Source organism: Nerophis ophidion, linkage group LG07 (genome assembly GCF_033978795.1).
Source record: "Nerophis ophidion isolate RoL-2023_Sa linkage group LG07, RoL_Noph_v1.0, whole genome shotgun sequence".
Taxonomy (NCBI): Eukaryota; Metazoa; Chordata; class Actinopteri; order Syngnathiformes; family Syngnathidae; genus Nerophis; species Nerophis ophidion.
Window position 1 is genome coordinate 43079912 of NC_084617.1, and position 17705 is coordinate 43097616.

The 17705-nt window shown below is 38.6% G+C and overlaps 1 protein-coding gene across 2 annotated transcripts in view; it reads right to left on the reverse strand.

Annotated features, from left to right (window-relative positions):
• Positions 1 to 17705, reverse strand: part of hmgcra (3-hydroxy-3-methylglutaryl-CoA reductase a) — a 52105-nt gene that overhangs the window by 12857 nt on the left and 21543 nt on the right. For both annotated transcript variants that reach the window (XM_061906219.1, XM_061906218.1), the window contains exons 6-16: positions 17180 to 17285; positions 16190 to 16296; positions 16002 to 16121; positions 12063 to 12223; positions 9801 to 10051; positions 9185 to 9357; positions 2522 to 2716; positions 2285 to 2443; positions 639 to 796; positions 449 to 554; positions 199 to 369 (exon numbers count right to left, since the gene is read on the reverse strand). In XM_061906219.1, the coding sequence (XP_061762203.1) occupies positions 199 to 369; positions 449 to 554; positions 639 to 796; positions 2285 to 2443; positions 2522 to 2716; positions 9185 to 9357; positions 9801 to 10051; positions 12063 to 12223; positions 16002 to 16121; positions 16190 to 16296; positions 17180 to 17285 (1707 nt within the window). The remainder of the gene's footprint in view (positions 1 to 198; positions 370 to 448; positions 555 to 638; positions 797 to 2284; positions 2444 to 2521; positions 2717 to 9184; positions 9358 to 9800; positions 10052 to 12062; positions 12224 to 16001; positions 16122 to 16189; positions 16297 to 17179; positions 17286 to 17705) is intronic.

Sequence of the window (17705 nt, forward strand, 5' to 3'; positions counted from 1 at the left end):
GGCGACTTGTCCAGGGTGTACCCCGCCTTCGGCCCGATTGTAGCTGAGATAGGCGCCAGCACCCCCCGTGACCCCAAAAAGGGAATAAGCGGTAGAAAATGGATGGATGGATGGATACTGGATGTGTGTGTCGGACACTAAAAATTTCCAGAGCTAATGAAGTCAACACACAATGTCAAGGAAAACCGTGACTTTCACCTCTTTGACGACATGAGCAGGGATGGTGGCTTCACACACTGCAGATTTGCCCCGGCCTTCAATCCAGTTAATGGCAGCTGGTTTCTTGTCGGTACAATAGTTCCCACTGACAGCCAGTACTTGCAACTCTGGAAAGTGCTGCTGAAGTCTGCCGAGTGCCTTCTCTGTACCCTGGAGTAGGACAAGGTTTCATTAGGTTTTTTTCTTGACCTTTCAACTCTATTTAAAATGTCTTTACACGCACACTGACCTTTGAGATCATATTCATCCCCATGGCATCACCTGTCTTAGAATGAAAACGAATGTAGAGGTTTCTTCCAGCCTGACCAACCAGCAACTTCTGCAACCGAGCAAACCTGCCAACATGAACCACAGGTGTGATTAAACAACGAGCAGTAGACGCATGACATCGTGATCCAACCCGGCGGCTGTCCGTTTACCTGCTGGTGCTGTCAAATACTTCTTTGATGGCCTGGAAACCATCTGTGCTCTCCAGCCAGGCTGAAACCTCAGCAGCCTGGCAGGCAGTGGGCAGCCTCACCACAGGTCCTCGGGTCATTCTGTCAGCCAGGATGCGACTGCTGGCTCCGCCTGCCAGCTGCGGCATGCAGGGGACCAAGCCAGTTACACACGGTATGATGGCAGGATACAATCGTACCTCGGCACACCGCCCTTCAAACACTGCCGCTTCACAGAAAAACTATTCTAAAGCATATTCAATTAAAAATGTAAATCCTGTTTTTTTATTTATACCTTTTATAAATCAATTCCTAAATTGAGATATCGATAAACACAAAGTCATAAAATTACAAAAATGTTTTATTATAAATTGTTGGAAATTATAGAGTAATAAAAAAAATATTACAATTAAAAAAAATTAATTAAATCCTCAAATTATGAATTGATACACTGTACAAAATGAACAAATAAAAGTCATGTTTTAAATATATAATATATGCTTTGTATTTTTTTCTTTCTTTCAATCAACAATGCAGTGTATGAAGCGCAGTGTGGTGAGGCTAAAAAAAATATATATATATATATTTATTTATTATTATAATTTTTTTTTTAAACAAAAAAACACTGTATAAATTGTACAGGAGCGTTTATGACCTGTAAGCTGGTTTGAAAAGGTTTTATCATCATGTATATACTAGATAATATATTTTGTGAATCTTGTTAGAGAATTGATACTGAATCAAGTCATCATCCCAAAAAATTGATTTAAATTGTGAGGTGCCAAAGGGTCCCACCTGTAATATTTGCTGTATTTGTAGGCCTAATTAAGTCTTATGAATAATACAGTGCAATATGTGTCTTATTTTGTATGATTATGTTGTGGTGTTCGATAAAGACATTTACCAAACTTCTGTTTCCAGGCTAAGGGTGAACATGTTCTGACATGGATACAACCAAATTTTAGCAGGACTACTTTTTGACTAAGTCCAAATAGGTGGTTCTTTGGCATGAAAAATGTGGAATGACAATGTGGGACATGCAATGCAAAACCAAACAATATGGGTGCTATTTCATTTTTGGGGGAATCTAATTATGATAAACTTATTTAGAAGGATGTAAACAGTTTTTTCATGTTCTAAAATATATTTATCATCCTTTACCATGGTCAGGGACACCTGTACAGCAGGGAAGGGATTCATATGGCCCCATTCTTGGGTGGATTTCACGTGAAGAAGGGTGGGGGTTTCATCATTTTGCAATGCAGTCTGCTGAAAATGATGGAAAGCGCCACTCTATATAGCAACTGAGACTATGGCCAAAGTTTGAATTGCCTCAAAACACATTTGAAGATATTCAACACTGCCATCTGGCAGCTTAAGTGGATAGTGCATCCTCCCAATTCCTTAGGTTTCATGTGTCAGGTTAACCGCAACGAATGGGGCCATATGAATCCCCTTCCTACTGCGACAGCTATGTCAATCAAAAACTTTTCGGTTTTCTGTTGTTTGATTTGTTCATTGAGTATATTTGTATGATTCACATTATCGTTTCATGATCAGTTCTGTATTTTTGTCTATATTTAAGAAAAAAAATGTGCAAAGTCAAAATAAAGTCAAATGAAGCTTACAGCAATTGCTCGGCAGCCCCGATTAGTGCTCGCCACTAAACAGCCCTCAGTCGTTGCCATAGGAACTTGGAACTGCTTCCCATCCAGATGTAACGGCCCGGCCACGCCCACTGGCACAGGTATATATCCAATGACGTTCTCACAGCAGGTACCCATCACCTGGAAGTGACGATAGCTTTGTACAATATGAAGCAAAGATATGTATTCATTGTGTCGCTGGTATGAGCGGGACCTCACCTTGGAGTAGTCGTAGTCCGTGAACGGCAAAGATGAGAGTGCGGAGGGAGAGGGAAGTTTTGCAGATATCATCTGTCTCCGTATGGCCACGCCCCTTTCAGGTATCTCCATCATGGCCTCAAGCTTGTAAGCAGGAATGTGTTTGGAGTTGACCAGCAGCATCACCTCAGCATCACTTAAGAAACGAGAGCCTTGCTGCAGAAAACATCGTCTCCCAGTTAGGTACAGTTGCCTTGGTCTACAAAGGCAATGCTATTTTCTTTTTACATAGTTTGATTAAAGTGTTCAATAAATTAATTTGTATGTATACACAGGTGAATATGGTGCCAATTAATTTGCTTTGCTTCTTTATTTGGACTCTAAAGACCAGAAACTAGGCCTCAAGGAACTTTGGGCCTTGACTCCAATGTGACCCAAGACCTTCTTTGACGACCAAAGCGCGCTCACTTAGGTCAAAGTCTTTTCATGATGTGGTTTTGTCCCAGGACATCTCCATCACATTTGCCGTTCTACCACCCCGATTGCTTGGGCCCAGCTGAAAACGTATTTAAGCATGTTGCTAAGATCCCTGAAGGTTAGCAGAATATTCTGTAGATTTACGGACATTAGCAGCAGACTCAGGGTAGTATAAGGGTACCAAGACCCTTGAGGATGAGTTAACAGCCTCAATGCACTTTCCCCTATGAGCATAGACAACCGGGTCCGGGAACGATGCCAAAGCCGAGCGTCCAACCCCTGTACAACCATAGGAGCCGATGCGGCGAGGACAAGCAAGACTAACCCCTGAAGAACGGGAATGGTGACTACAAGCTGGCGAGTGTTTGTACTGTGCCAGTTCAAACCTTTTACAAGGAAACTGCCCTGAGCAAACAAACTCCCATGCCGGTCAGTGAAGGTGAGAGTCCTGATGCAACTCCCTACTAGATCATGTGTTACAGTCAGTTCCTAACAGTATCAGCCTTGCTGGACTCCGGAGCAAGGGGCTGAGAATAACTCTCAACCTGGATGGCCACAGTCACACAAAACTCCTTGGTTCTTGAGTTTTTGTGGCTTAGACAACACATGAACTGGAAGGCAGGGGAATACTCAACTTCTGCCACTCTCAGTGCCTAAAATCCCCCGTCCCTCCTTCCACTAAAACAATCACGACTCTTGAAACTCTTGTGGATCTGTCCCACATCCCCCTTGTGTAGCTTGAACTGAAGAAAGACAGTTACTCAAATCTGTCTGGTGTCTTTCAGTTTTCTGTCGCCCAACCCCGCAAACTACAGGACCCCACCTCCCGCTTGGCTCTTTGATGACAACCTGGCTTTTACTGTCGGTTGTGTCCTTGACAGGGATGTTTATCGTTAAGATTTTGTCGATACGATGCCCTTATCGATTTTCGCTATCGATACAGATATTTATCGGTACTATATTTAATTGATATGGAAAAAAATCATTTTTTATTAGCACAGGAAGTTGTATACCTCCCAACATATTTGAGTAACGGACAACAGGTTGACAGCTACCGACCTGCCTATGTATTGTGTAAACAATAAAAAGACTTAATGATTAAGTTTAATAATGCTCAATCATCCAGTTGTAGAGTCAAGAGACAGAAGCGAAACATTTAAGCAAGGTGACAATACTATGTCTCAAACGCGTCCCGATGGGCTAACGTTAGACAGCGACTACGACCCTGTCAGTACATATTATCTTGCATCAAAGCAACTTTATGGATTGATGTGGTACTTTGAGTTTTCACTTATTTTAGTGGATTATTATTGGCCTGTGGATTAATGGACAGTTGATGAAGTGGCATTCACCAGAGGTGTGGACTCGAGTCACATGACTTGGACTCGAGTCAGACTCGAGTCATGAATTTGATGACTTTAGACTCGACTTGACAAAATGTAAAAAGACTTGCAACTCGACTTAGACTTTAACACCAATGACTTGTGACTTGACTTGGACTTGAGCCTTTTGACTTCACATGACTTGCTACTTTCCCCAAAACCCAACAATTAAAAAGTTAGTCAGGAGCGCTCCGTATCTTCCATTGTGTACGCGTGTTTGTCAACATGTGTGCGATGATAGCCTGTGCGCTACTTGTCAGTACAACAGCCAATCAAATTACATCCACGGTGTTTTCGTCACAGCATTCAGCCAATCAAATTGGAGGAAAACCAACGAAGAAAGAGCTTTCAAACAACAGAAGAATAAGTGAATACAATTATGCCATAAAGTGTTTCGTTTGGGTATTAAAAGTACGACATGGTCAACAAAACAGGAATTGCCGTAAGCAAAACATGCAGTTGGAAGATTACAGACGGAGACGTATCAATTTACAACTTCGTTCGACATTTGAAGTTGCACAAAGAAGGGTACGTTTTGAATGTTAGCTAGCGTTTATTGGCTGAGTAACGTGACTTTATTTGCTGTGGAGTTAAATCAGTGAGGCTGTAAACTCACTGCTAACGTTAGAACTATAGACATCTTATAAGGGTACGCAGCATCGAGCGCTACTGCCTGTTGCCGCAGACGAGACGCGGGGCCGCCATCTTGGAGCGGTGATCCGCTCCACTCAGTGCAATTCATTTGGCAGGAGCAATGAACTGTCAGTGCATTTCATACATCTTACCTCACTGAATACCACCTATATTCACGCGCTTTTTTGTCATACGTGTAACTATGATAAAGGACACATGTCTTGGCGTGTTCGTAATTTGCTTAACAGAAAAAGAATATGCTATAAGTGACCAGACGTCTGAGATCAAAACTGGGAATATAATCCCAGAGAAGGGGAAAAAAAAGTCAGCTATTTTGAAGTTGAAGAAACAATATGATTAGGTTATATATACATGCATATATCCTACATAAACAATGTATGAATACATTACATATCTATATATCTTACGGACCTATAGACCAGATGTTCTCAAATGGGAGTACTTGAAGGTATGCCAAGGGGTACATGATATTTTTCTTTAATATTCTAAAAATAGCAACAATTCAAAATCCTTTATATAAATATATTTATTGAAAAATACATCAACAAAATATGAATGTAAATTCATAAACTGTGAAAAGAAATGCAACAATGCAATATTCAGTGTTGACAGCTAGATTTTTTGTGGATATGTTCCATAAATATTGATGTTAAAGATTTCTTTTTTGTGAAGAAATGTTTAGAATGAAGTTGATGAATCCAGATGGATCTCTATTACAATCCCCAAAGAGGGCACTTTAAGTTGATGATTACTTCTATGTGTAGAAATCTTTATTTATAATTGAATCACTTTTTTATTTTTCAACAAGTTTTTAGTTATATTTACATCTTTTTTTGTATAAATAGTTCAACAAAGACCACTACAATTGTGCAATATTTTGCACTGTTATACAGTTTAATAAATCAGAAACTGATGACATAGTGCTGTATTTTACTTCTTTATCTCTTTTTTCAACCAAAAATGCTTTGCTCTGGTTAGGGGGTAATTGAATTCAAAAAATTTTCACAGGAGTTACATCACTGAAAAAAAGGTTGAGAACCACTGTTATAGACTGTATCTCTGTTGCTGCAACAGCAGAGAGTTTTTTCTGTCTTGACACTTTGTATTGATATTTTCTATTACATTCTTCCTTTAAATGACCATGTTTACAGTGATTGTTCTATATGTATTTTTCATGTATGTTGCTTTGGATAAAAGTGTCTGCCAAATACTTAAACATATATAAACACCTGAAAGTCTTTATGTCAGCTAAAACCACCAATCTGTTTCACTGGATTCAGAATAAAACCATTCTGTCTTACTCAACAAAGTTGGTATTTGAATATTGTTACTTGAAGACTTATCTGTGGTTATAATAAAATGAGAATGCATCATAATGAATGGCGGCTGGTGAATTTTGTTTTAGGTGGGCCTGAAAGTTTGTAAACCAAATACCTGTAGGGGGGTCATCCTCCCCCAGAAGATTTCTTTGTGATTTTCACATACAAATATTGTAGTTCTTTGCTCCTGCTTAACTCTGTGGTAATATTCTTTTCACAAAATACAACCAATAGTATGTTAATGTAAATTCTTACTTGTGAAAAGTAATCCTCCAATTCCTATTTTCAACAGTCCGTTCAATTGAGCAGGAAAACGCTGAATACCAGCCCAGCATCTTTTTTTTCTACCTGTCAAATGTTAGTTTAGGCTGCTTGCCGGCTCCTCATCACCACTTCAAGATGGCGGCCAAATTGCTTGCGTCACAGCAGCCAATTCTGCGTCTACCTATAAGATGTCTATGGTTATAACGTCATTGCGAACACGGCAATCTGTTGCGTCCACTGCAGATGTTACCTTATTCATACTTATTGTCAAGTGATTTTTTTTTAAGCAGGGTTGCATGAGGTACCTACACATAACGTTACGTTAATGAATGTATCACACACAGTAACGTAACATTAGACGGCGGTCAGCAGCACCGCGTATTTTAGCCACCTACAAAAAGACAAACATAGTCAAATAAAGGGCAGTTAAAATGTATACTATATTAAGAATATGTGTACATATTCCATAGAGCCCTGACATCTAACAAGTACAGCACTGTTCATTGTTATGTTCATGTATTTGTTGTTTTTCATGTGTACACACACATAAACACATACAGTATGAGATGAGATCAATGAGATAAGGTGACATGACATAAACTGCTGATGAACTAGTTACAATGCAATATTCCATGGAAATACAATGTTAACACTTTTGTGCAAATAAGTACAGTTGCACTTGTTTTTTCAAATGTGTTTATACTGTAAAGGTATGAGTTAAATGTTTAGAATAAATGGTTAATAGTGCTATTATGAAGTGCAATGTCAGCACTGTTTTTTTTAAATAATGAATACATACAGCGTTTTAAAAGCATACACAATCTGTGTACATATATTAGTCTGTGGTTAAAAAGACTTGAAATGACTCGAAACCCAAAATGCAGGACTTGGGACTTGACTTGAGACTTTCCAGTATTGACTTTGGACTTGACTCGGACTTGCCTGTCTTGACTCGGGACTTGACTCGAGACTTGAGGGCAAAGACTTGAGACTTACTTGTGACTTGCAAAACAATGACTTGGTCCCACCTCTGGCATTCACATTCACTAGCGTATATGACTATGAGGGACTTGAAGATAAATTGTGGTGTTACAAACTTTTGTGTAGTGTTGCTTCTTATAAGCTGATTTGTTGTGTGTATGCAGTGGCAGCTGAACCCAATGTGACAACATGTCATAATTACCACAGTCAGCTGGATAAAAAAACAACGGTGGCATTACTGTTAGTTCAGGAGGGCTGAACCAATTAGGAACTGGTACTAAAAAAATACCGATATTCGGTATTCATCTCTTATCCTTGATGTTTGTCGAAGAGAAGGAGGATACCAGTAGATAGTGGACTAGCAAGGCTACGGCCCTGTAGAGCGGTCCCTGCACTTTCATCCTGGACGCTTCTCCAGACAAGCCAGGAGGTGGGGGTGACCACGCTAAGGATCCCAGGTTACCTTTACCTACTTCCTTTATTGCAGATGTGAAATCATTGCCACTGTCTTTCATGAGGCCAATGACAACTCCTTCACTCATGTGAGGAACCACCTCTGATAAACTCTCTTTAAAGTTGTTATTTACGTAGGTCTGGTATCCTGTCAGTCTTTTTGGCCTTTTTTCAGAGTGATTCACTGGTCTCTGCCAGAATCCTGCCAGGTCTTCCCTGCAGTTTCCATTGAGGACTCCCTCCACCCATCCACAAATTCTGACTTGAAATAATTATCTTGAATTTTTGAGTTCAGGCAACGACCCCAGCCACCCCCTGACAAAAACACTCTCAGGGAAGGAACCTCGTCTGCATGTCCTACTCAGGGTTTCGACCTAACCGACTTGAGTTGGCAAATGCTGACATTTAGCAACGTCTGGTTCTTTGAAAAATGATGTTCTCTTCACAAACCAATTACGGTTTCCATTGTGGAGATGTCGTGTGTGCGGTTTGGTGATGTCAACGTTGTTAATCGAGTGGACCATGGTGGCGGTGGGGTTAGGGTATGGGCATGCGTTAGTTATGGACACAGGTGCATTTGATTGGTAGAATTCTAAAAGCATAGCAATTTTGTAACAAGGTCCCGAGGCCCATTGTGCCTTTCACCCTCACCCACCAATTCAGGTTGCAGCATGATCAAGTACAAGAGAATTTTAAAAAGAATATTAATATTGTGACATATCCTGAGGCCCACTGTGCCTTTCACACACACCTATCACTTCAGGTTGCAGCGTGATCATGTACATGTTGGTAGTTCCAGCGAATATCCAGCAACTTCACACAGCCATTGAAGAGGATCAAAATTCCAAAACCAGTTTGTGTTCTAGGTGACAGTATAATCATAATAACACATCTTATTGCTAACAAATCAATTTTGCTATGAAAACATCAAAAGGAGGACTTAAAAAAATAGCTGTGGGTCAAAAATAAACCCTGGGTCACACTTTATCCAGTGAATGAATGGAGAGACTAGGCTTCTACGGCCTTATTAAATGAACAGACTTGATGATCCAAAAAGCATATTTTCTACCAAGATCATGGAGTTGGAACTAAACGTAGGTGCTGTGATCTCTGCCTCCCATATCAGGAAGTATGGGTTAGCATTTGTGTCTCACCTCAGGGTTTTTCAGGATAGTCACACATTCCTCCAGGCCTCTGGGTTCCAGGGGGCGGTACGTGTCTGTGATTTCAGGCTTGACCTCTTCCCGGTCTTCTTCCAGGACAAAGACACTCTTTGGATCAGGACCAGGGACAGGGACAGGAATAAGTAGGGGTCGGATTACCTCATCTAAAAATGCAAAGTGATTAAAAGGTGAAATTAATATGAAGCACTGACTAACTTTGATTGAAATGTTACAACTATTTGGCTCCATGGCTGGGTTTTTAAGTACATAAAAGAAGTGTTTAATACGACTAAAACCGAGATGGTGTATGAAAAACACCTAGTTTTGGTGAAAATCTTAGCCTAAAACCAAATCATAGTAAAATATAAAAACCAGGGTACTAATGTATGTAGGTTGTTTTAAGTTTGTATTTTAATGTGTGCTGAATTTATTCCACACGGACACACACACAGACACATATGCTGCCCAAAAGAACATTGTGCAGCCCTCAACAAAAAAATGTTCACCTCGCAGTCTTAAAGCGTATTTGATTATGCTGTAAACATGATCACTTCAGATAATGTTTATCGTCCATGTAAAGTGACTCAGCCAGGAAATTATACAGTACCTCTATCTTCTCTGCTTGCTGCGGTGCTCGGAGGACAACTGAGGGGTGGAACGTGGTGTTGGAGGGGAGGCTCCTTCCTGCAGCAGGCCTCTGTCGCTCTTTGTGACACCAGTGATGAGGTGGACATGGTGATGGGATTCTTTATTGAGAAGGTAGACTCCATCTCCACTTGCTCAAAGAAGATATACTTGATGGCCAGCAGCAGGGCTAAGGCCAGGCAGATGAACTGCTCCACGTCCATGGTTACCATTCTGCAGGAAAACTGTTATTGTTACAGTTCAGACATGTTTAATAAAATGTACAACATGCAAACACAACTACTCAACACAGCAAGACTTTAGAACCAATAATTGCCAGGTTTTAAATGATGCTTTAAAGTTTCAGGAACACAACTTGACGTCTCTTTGTACTTTCCATTAAAAGCTGAAACGTACAGAATACAGGTTAGATGTATCGATGCGCCTATCGACCAGCCACGAATCAGTGTGCGATTGCTATTACCGAATAATAGGAATGGGTATCGTTAACATTTGAACCGATTCGGTACCAATTCCGAGTACCTTGTACTCAACAGTACACATTTTTAGTTGTTGTTTTTGTGCATGTAATTAAATGTTACATTTATGATACTAAAATATTTTTCATTGCAACACTCAAAAAGGATCTGATCATGATAACTTTGCTGTCCAGGTGTTACATATTGTTTTATTATAGCATTTGAGTCTCAGTAGCAATGCAATTGCACTGCAAAGAGATTAGATGGCAATCTGTACTATGTATTTCATGTAAGAAGGTAATTTTTCCCAATGAGGCTGACTGGGTTATGTTGTGCCCTACAAAGTGTGCTTATTATACACCAGCTGTTCAATTGTAACATTCATCTTAGTTGTAGTTTTTATTACCAAATTTGGAGGTGTTGAAATTGCCATGTAAAATCGCTAATGCTAATAGTAGCCCGTCTATGGACAATCCAACTAGCATCAAGCAACGCATTTTGGAAGAGTGGAGTCCTACTTTACACTTCAGTGTTTTCTACCAAGCATGCTTGCTTTGTTGGTGTTGAAAATTGCAACATTACTTAGGAGGAAGTTGCTCGAGTAATCGTTTCCTTGAGCAACTGCACCAGGACATGACAACACATGCAACAAAGGTATCGAACAATGGCACGTTTGATTTAACATGAATGGATCCTCGTAAGTAGATTTAGTCGGTGCCTATAAAAGAACCAAATTCCGTACCGGTCCCTTCTGGATACTGACTTTCAATGTCGATGATTCTATTACATTTTGTTGTCATAAAAGGGAATTTAAGAAGAAAAAAATAAGATTTGTGTATTCAAGAACAAAAAAAAAAAAAAAAAGAAGTGTTCTTTCAGTGTCAAAGAGCAATTACTAATTCTAAAAAAAGTTCCCATTGTTTACATATATACACACACACATATATATATATATATATATATATATATATATATATATATATATATATATATATATATATATATATATATATATATATATATATATATATATATATATATATATATATAATTAAACACCTGTCAGCAGAAGTGAAAAAACTGACCAAAAAACAGATGTTTTTGCTTTATGAGATATAACAACCATATTTAAACGATATTCTTAATCACATACAATATTCGATCAAAACAAATTAGCCAATAGTACACAAAACTACTACCTACATTTAAATCCTTTGCTTTTTGTCCTCCTGCTAACATATTCCCTGAGTTTGTAAAAATGACAAAAACAACAAGATTCTAAAAAAATAAAAATACAATCAAATAGCTTTGGTGTTCTGATACTACCCTTGGTAGTACCAGTCCTGTCTGCTACACACCAACAGCTGTTATCCTATCTCTTACTTTTATTATTCGACTTGTTCATTTCCTGTAAATATCTGCTTCCATCCACACTTCAAAAACATTTTTAAACACTTGTTTCTTCTGTCGTTTCAAGCGAACTTGGAAGTTAGCTTAGCAATTAGCAGAGCTGTTTCAGACTTGCTCTTCGATGTGTAACATGTTTAGCTTTTTCCTCCAGTGATAACGTTATTTGAGGGGATCAGCTTTTGTGATTGTAATTTTCAGAATCGGCCGATACTGATCGGTGGCCTATCGATCGGCGCAGCCCTAGTTGTACAAGTGCAATCATATTTAATTAATATATATTTTGGATCAAAATACATCTTGAAATTTGAACCATGTAATTATTTCCTATTTTTGAGTTGGTGACTCTCCTTCCATACCTGGTGAGGTAATAGTGCCACAATGGCATCACTGGCTCAATCCTCCTGGGGGAGAGGTGCTCTTTGTCCACGCCAACATGTGGGACTCCAACTGTCGTGTTGAAGGATAGGGGCTCAGCGATCCACCGGCTGTGGGCGTGAACCATAACCAGGCCTAGGGACTGGAGACACAACAAGGTGAAGTTGAGAAAACAGAATTAACATACAGTACAGTATGATTTGATTTTGGACTACATTTTCTCTCATATTTCTTATGCAGCAATTCCATCTTTGAGCTGACAAAGGTGTAAGGGCTGATCTGGAGATGGACGACATCAAAACGAATGTCGTTCTTTTTTTTGACATTATAAAAACTTCTTGCAGCATGCATTTTCTTAGTTGTGGATCATTCCAGTATACCACCTTAGTTATTGTCCCCGTTGTGGCAGAAGCAAAAGAGCGTAACATAGGTTCTGTTGTTGAGATTGGCTAGACCCGTGATTCTCAAACTGTGTTACGTGTACCACTAGCGCAGGGGTCGGCAACCCGCGGCTCTTTGACCACGCTGATGTGGCTCAGCCGCATACTTGCCGACCGCCCGGAGAAGTCCGGTAGATTTCCAAATTTCAGTGTCTCTATCAGAAATCTCCCGTGTTAACATTTTTAGTTTTTCACCCAGACATCAACTTTGAGGACGTGCCGTGATGACAATGCCTCGAACACCCTTTCTACATGTCATCGCGCCAGGATTTTCACCATGTTATCTGCGTGCCGGCCGGCCGGTCACATTTTGGATGCGACCTCTATCTGAACGCATTCGCTACTGCAAGGCATACTTGCTCAACAGCCAGACGGGTCACACGGAGGTTTGTGATATAAACAACTTTAACACTCTTACTAATATGCGCCACACTGTGAACCCACACCAAACAACAATGACAAACACATTTCGGGAGAACATCGTCACTATAACACAACATAAACACGACAGAACAAATACCCAGAATCCCATGTATCCCTGACTATTCCAGGCCGCGTGTCTGAGACCCCTGGTTTATACATAGCACAAAGCAAAAAAAAACTCTGTATGCAGTATTATTTCATTATAAATTTCAAAAGAGATCTGTGGCTCCCATTGTTTTCTTTACTTTGTGAAACGGGTCAAAATGGCTCTTAGAGTGATAAAGGTTGCCGACCCCTGCACTAGCGGTATGCGGGCGCCATCTAGTCGTATGCCAAAAATATCACTTGATTAAAGTACAGTGTTTTATTTGAACAAAATCAAAGAGTATTACTGTTCAAACTGTGTCATGTTTAACTGGCTGAAAATATAAAATATACTTATTAAATGAATTCTCTGCCTTGTTTTTAATGAATACTTGAGCCTACTATGATACTGTACTTTAATGTTGGTCATTGTGGCTCAGAAGGTAGAACGGCCGTGCCAGTAACTTGAAGGTTCCAGGTTCGATTCCTGCTTCCACCAACCTAGTCACTGCTGTTGTGTCCTTGGGCAAGACACTTTACCCACCTGCTCCCAGTGCCTCCCATACTGGTTTAAATGTAGATTAAAGATTTACATTTGAGTCTACGCTTTGAGTCTCTAGGGAAAAAGTGCTATATAAATATAATGCACTTCACTATACGGGGAAAAAAGTTTGAGAACCACTAGCCTAGACTGCAGTATGTTTTATGAATTAAATTTGTGTGCTGCATGTTCAACAACACAGGTTGGAACAAGATGCCGGACACGCAGGACACCATGGAGACAGTTGGTCAAAATCATCACACGCAAAAATCTGTCTTTAAATATGGCACCACTTTTGTACTTATCGATTGTAAACGCAGTCTTAGATCAACTGCAACATGCCACCTAATAATTCACACATTTTTTTAGTTGGTACACGCAATTTAGCAGTTATTATTTGGATCAAAGATCAGACCCTAAGCCGCTGGGATTTTAAACAATTAAGTACAGTTGCAAAATAACCCATTTTAAGTGCATGTGTATTGATAAAAAAGGTGAGAAACCTTATTGAGTTTAGAGCTGGGTGATATAGTTGAAAACTGCATAACAATATCGCTATTTTTTTTTTTTGATGACCTATAGAAAATAAGCAATAGTAGAAACATACTAAATGTAAACATTCATATTTAAAACTTAACTTTATTCTGATTATAATCGCCTCAGCTATCAAGGCAGAAAGGAAAGGAAATGTCAACAGCCATGGAAAAAAACATTTTAAAAATCACATTGAACACTTAATGATAATGTCTTAAAATGAAGGTGCAAAATTTAGAAATATGTAAGAAATGTTGAATAAAGTGTAACAAAATAGTGCAAAGTGTGAACATGTAAAGAGAGAGAATCACGAAAATAACTATTTTCTGCAGGTTTAGTTCAAGGAAGTTACAGCTGTGCTCTAAAGGGTGAGCACTAATAAGGTGTTGTGGTATTACTGGTCTTGGTGGTGACAAGAACTTTGCATCATTTACAGACCACATTTGTCTGACTACGGTCCCTTTGAAAAAATCCACAAAACTTCCATACTGTCCAGGTGACTTTTCCATTGTTATCCACAATTTCTTCATTTTTACTTTCTCTTCTCACTCCATGCAGAGAATCACCCAGCAGACAACAAGATGGCGCCACCAAACATAATAGTTAATACTGTTACCTGATTGGCTGTTAGCGTGTCACAGATCAGTGATCACTTTCTGTGTTGCCCGTTTACCAGAGAACGAGTGCCTTTGTTCATGCATCCAACCTCGCTTTGCAACTTTCGCTTTCTTCCGGCGAAGAAAAAACGTTTTATCGAACACATTTTTTATTGATATCTATTACGTTTCCATCCCGATATATTTTCCTATTGTTTTATTTCCCAGCCCTAATAACGTTTACGGTAAGTAAGACTTCGAGCAAAGTACCTTCTCTACTCATCATCGTCTTTGCCAGCAAGAAGCTTTGATTAAAAAGGTAAAATTGTTGTTAAATGCTTACTTATATTTTTAGCATTATTTTCTGCATGAAAAAATAAAAGTATTCTCTACAAAATGTGTTTATTTTAAAAGGTGTCTGCAACAAATTACTTGGGTATACGTGATTTCTAAAGGGAACATTTGATTCAATTACTAACAAAAATCGAAGTAGCACTGTTCTATATGGAAGAAAAGTAGGGGAAAGAATTACAAAAGTACACTTCATTCATTAACTGTGTTACAAAAATGATCAGTTAGAATAATACATAATGTTGGATATAGAGAACATACAAACCCTTTATTGGTTGAATCAAAAATACTGAAATTCCAACACCTTAGTGAATTTGCAAACAGCTAAAATTATACATATAGGAAACTATAACCTGCTACCCAAGAAAATACAACAATTATTCTCAAAAAAAGAGGAGAAATATAATCTTAGAGAAAAATTTAATTTTAAACATTTGTATGCACTTACAAAACTTAAGACCTTCAGTATATCAGTATGTGGAGTTAAATTATGGAATGGATTAAGCAAAGCAATCAAACAATGTACTTATATGATCCACTTCAAGAAACTCTTCAAACTTAAAGTGTTTACAAAGAAGAAGAACCATGATGAACATTCTGAATTTATTTCATCCATCCATCCGTTAATTTTTTCAAAATAATCTTACTCCTCTCACCATATGAAATGTAACTTACTTTATTTACCGAGTATTATTTATTTATTTTTATTGTGATTACTTATGGAGTATATTGTGAATAAATTGAGAACAGGAAGTGAACAAACTTTTAAGCAACCGTTATGTAAAAGAAAAGGGGTAGGATTAAATAAACTCTGCTTCTTCCTACTCCAATTCAAACACATTGAAAAGAGAAACTGGAAATTGTGATGTATCATGTTGTATGCTTGCATGTGTGAAATAAACTCAAACTTAAAAAGAAAAAAGAAAAACAATGACAAATGAGAGGTCCTACCATGATCATCTTGACTCTCTGGGTGACAGGGTTGGGTTTATTGTCTTCCTCTTCCTCGAGCACTCTGGAGAAATGGCTCAGCTGCCAAATTGGGTGTCCTTCTTGACTCTCACGAGACAACTGTTGGAAGGCATCACTGAGTCAACAAAACTGAAAACACTGAAAGGCACGAGCAAGTAAACTCTTACCTCCAGCACCAGCGAGACACATGCAGGGAAGAATGTCATGAAGACAAAATAGTTGGCCAAAACAGACATGCAGCCAAAGTAGCACATTATTTCCAACTGTCGAACTCCTGCAAAATTGAAAGATTCAAAAGGCCATCAGTGACATTTAAAAAACAAATCACACTTATATAATAACTTTGTTTCTTTTACTGATGTCAACCAAAGAAGGGTTATGGCAGGCAGGGTTGTTAGTTTTGTTGGCCCATAGAAGAGTTTAAATAATGTTTTTATAAAAAGTAACAACGCAAGAATGAAAGAAAAAATACATATTGTACTGAGAAAATAATTAAATTGTGATACTAAGGACCAAGGGTGTCCCGATATATTATTTTGCTTGTATTGGATCGATATTCGTTACAAGCAAAATAAGTATCAGATTTGTGCAAGTTAGACATACATAATACGTATTCTTAATTGACAACAGCTACGCAAACAATAGCACACAAGGTACCTTGATTGAACAATAACAGTCCAAAGCATGACATTTGTCATTAGAATCAAATATTAAATACAGATGTAAAGTCTGGAAGGTAGTAGCCAGTAACAAACATTTCCGCATCAGTCTACTTACTATGTCATGAGCTTAATTAATTATTGTGGTCACAAAGTGTTGGCAAAAAAGCAATTACCACTACACTTGAACTTAAAAACAGCATAAATCCATTCCAGATGCTAACTAATAGATAGATTAGTGTTTTTCAATCTGACCTACCATTACTGTCTGTTTGACTCATTTCATCAAACCTTTTCTAACATTCCACACTGCAAAATAATACAAGTATGTATAATTAGTGCTGATATCGTATCGGTCTGGGTTAATATTCCAGTATTGGCATTTTATCAGAATAACAATGGCACCGAGCTGACCCAAAGTTCTATCTTATCAGTTTTCGGGATTTTTGACAAGGTTTGGAGACCACTGGGTTACAGCAACAAAACAACAGACATTACCTGACATGGTTCCCACCCCGATCACTAAGCACTCCACCAGGGCATCCAAGGTGAACGTAGGTCCCAACACAGCCATACCTCGAGCAATGTTTTCCCGAACTTCATCCTGAAAAAACATATACAGTATATATATAATAATAATACAAACAGAATACAATGTTTAAATGTACATTAATATATCCTGAGCCTAAAATAATGCATTAAGGTGAGGGTGAGTCTTTTGTCCAGTGGGGTAGTAATAAAGGGTGTCCTGATCAGATATTGATATTAGCAACAAAAAAAAAAAAAGTATCGGGTTATATCAAACTGCATGTAAAATGACTGATATAAGCAGCGTGTTTACTTATGCAAAGATGGACAGCCAGTTTACATCTAAATGTCCTCCAAAAGCACATAAGGTTGTTCTTTTCTTTTCTTTCAGTCAAGTCATTTACAAAAATGGGCTACTGGGAGCTTGCAGCTACACAGCAGCTCAGCACACAAGTTAGAAATACGAAATAAGTGTCCTTTAATGAACAATGTTGCA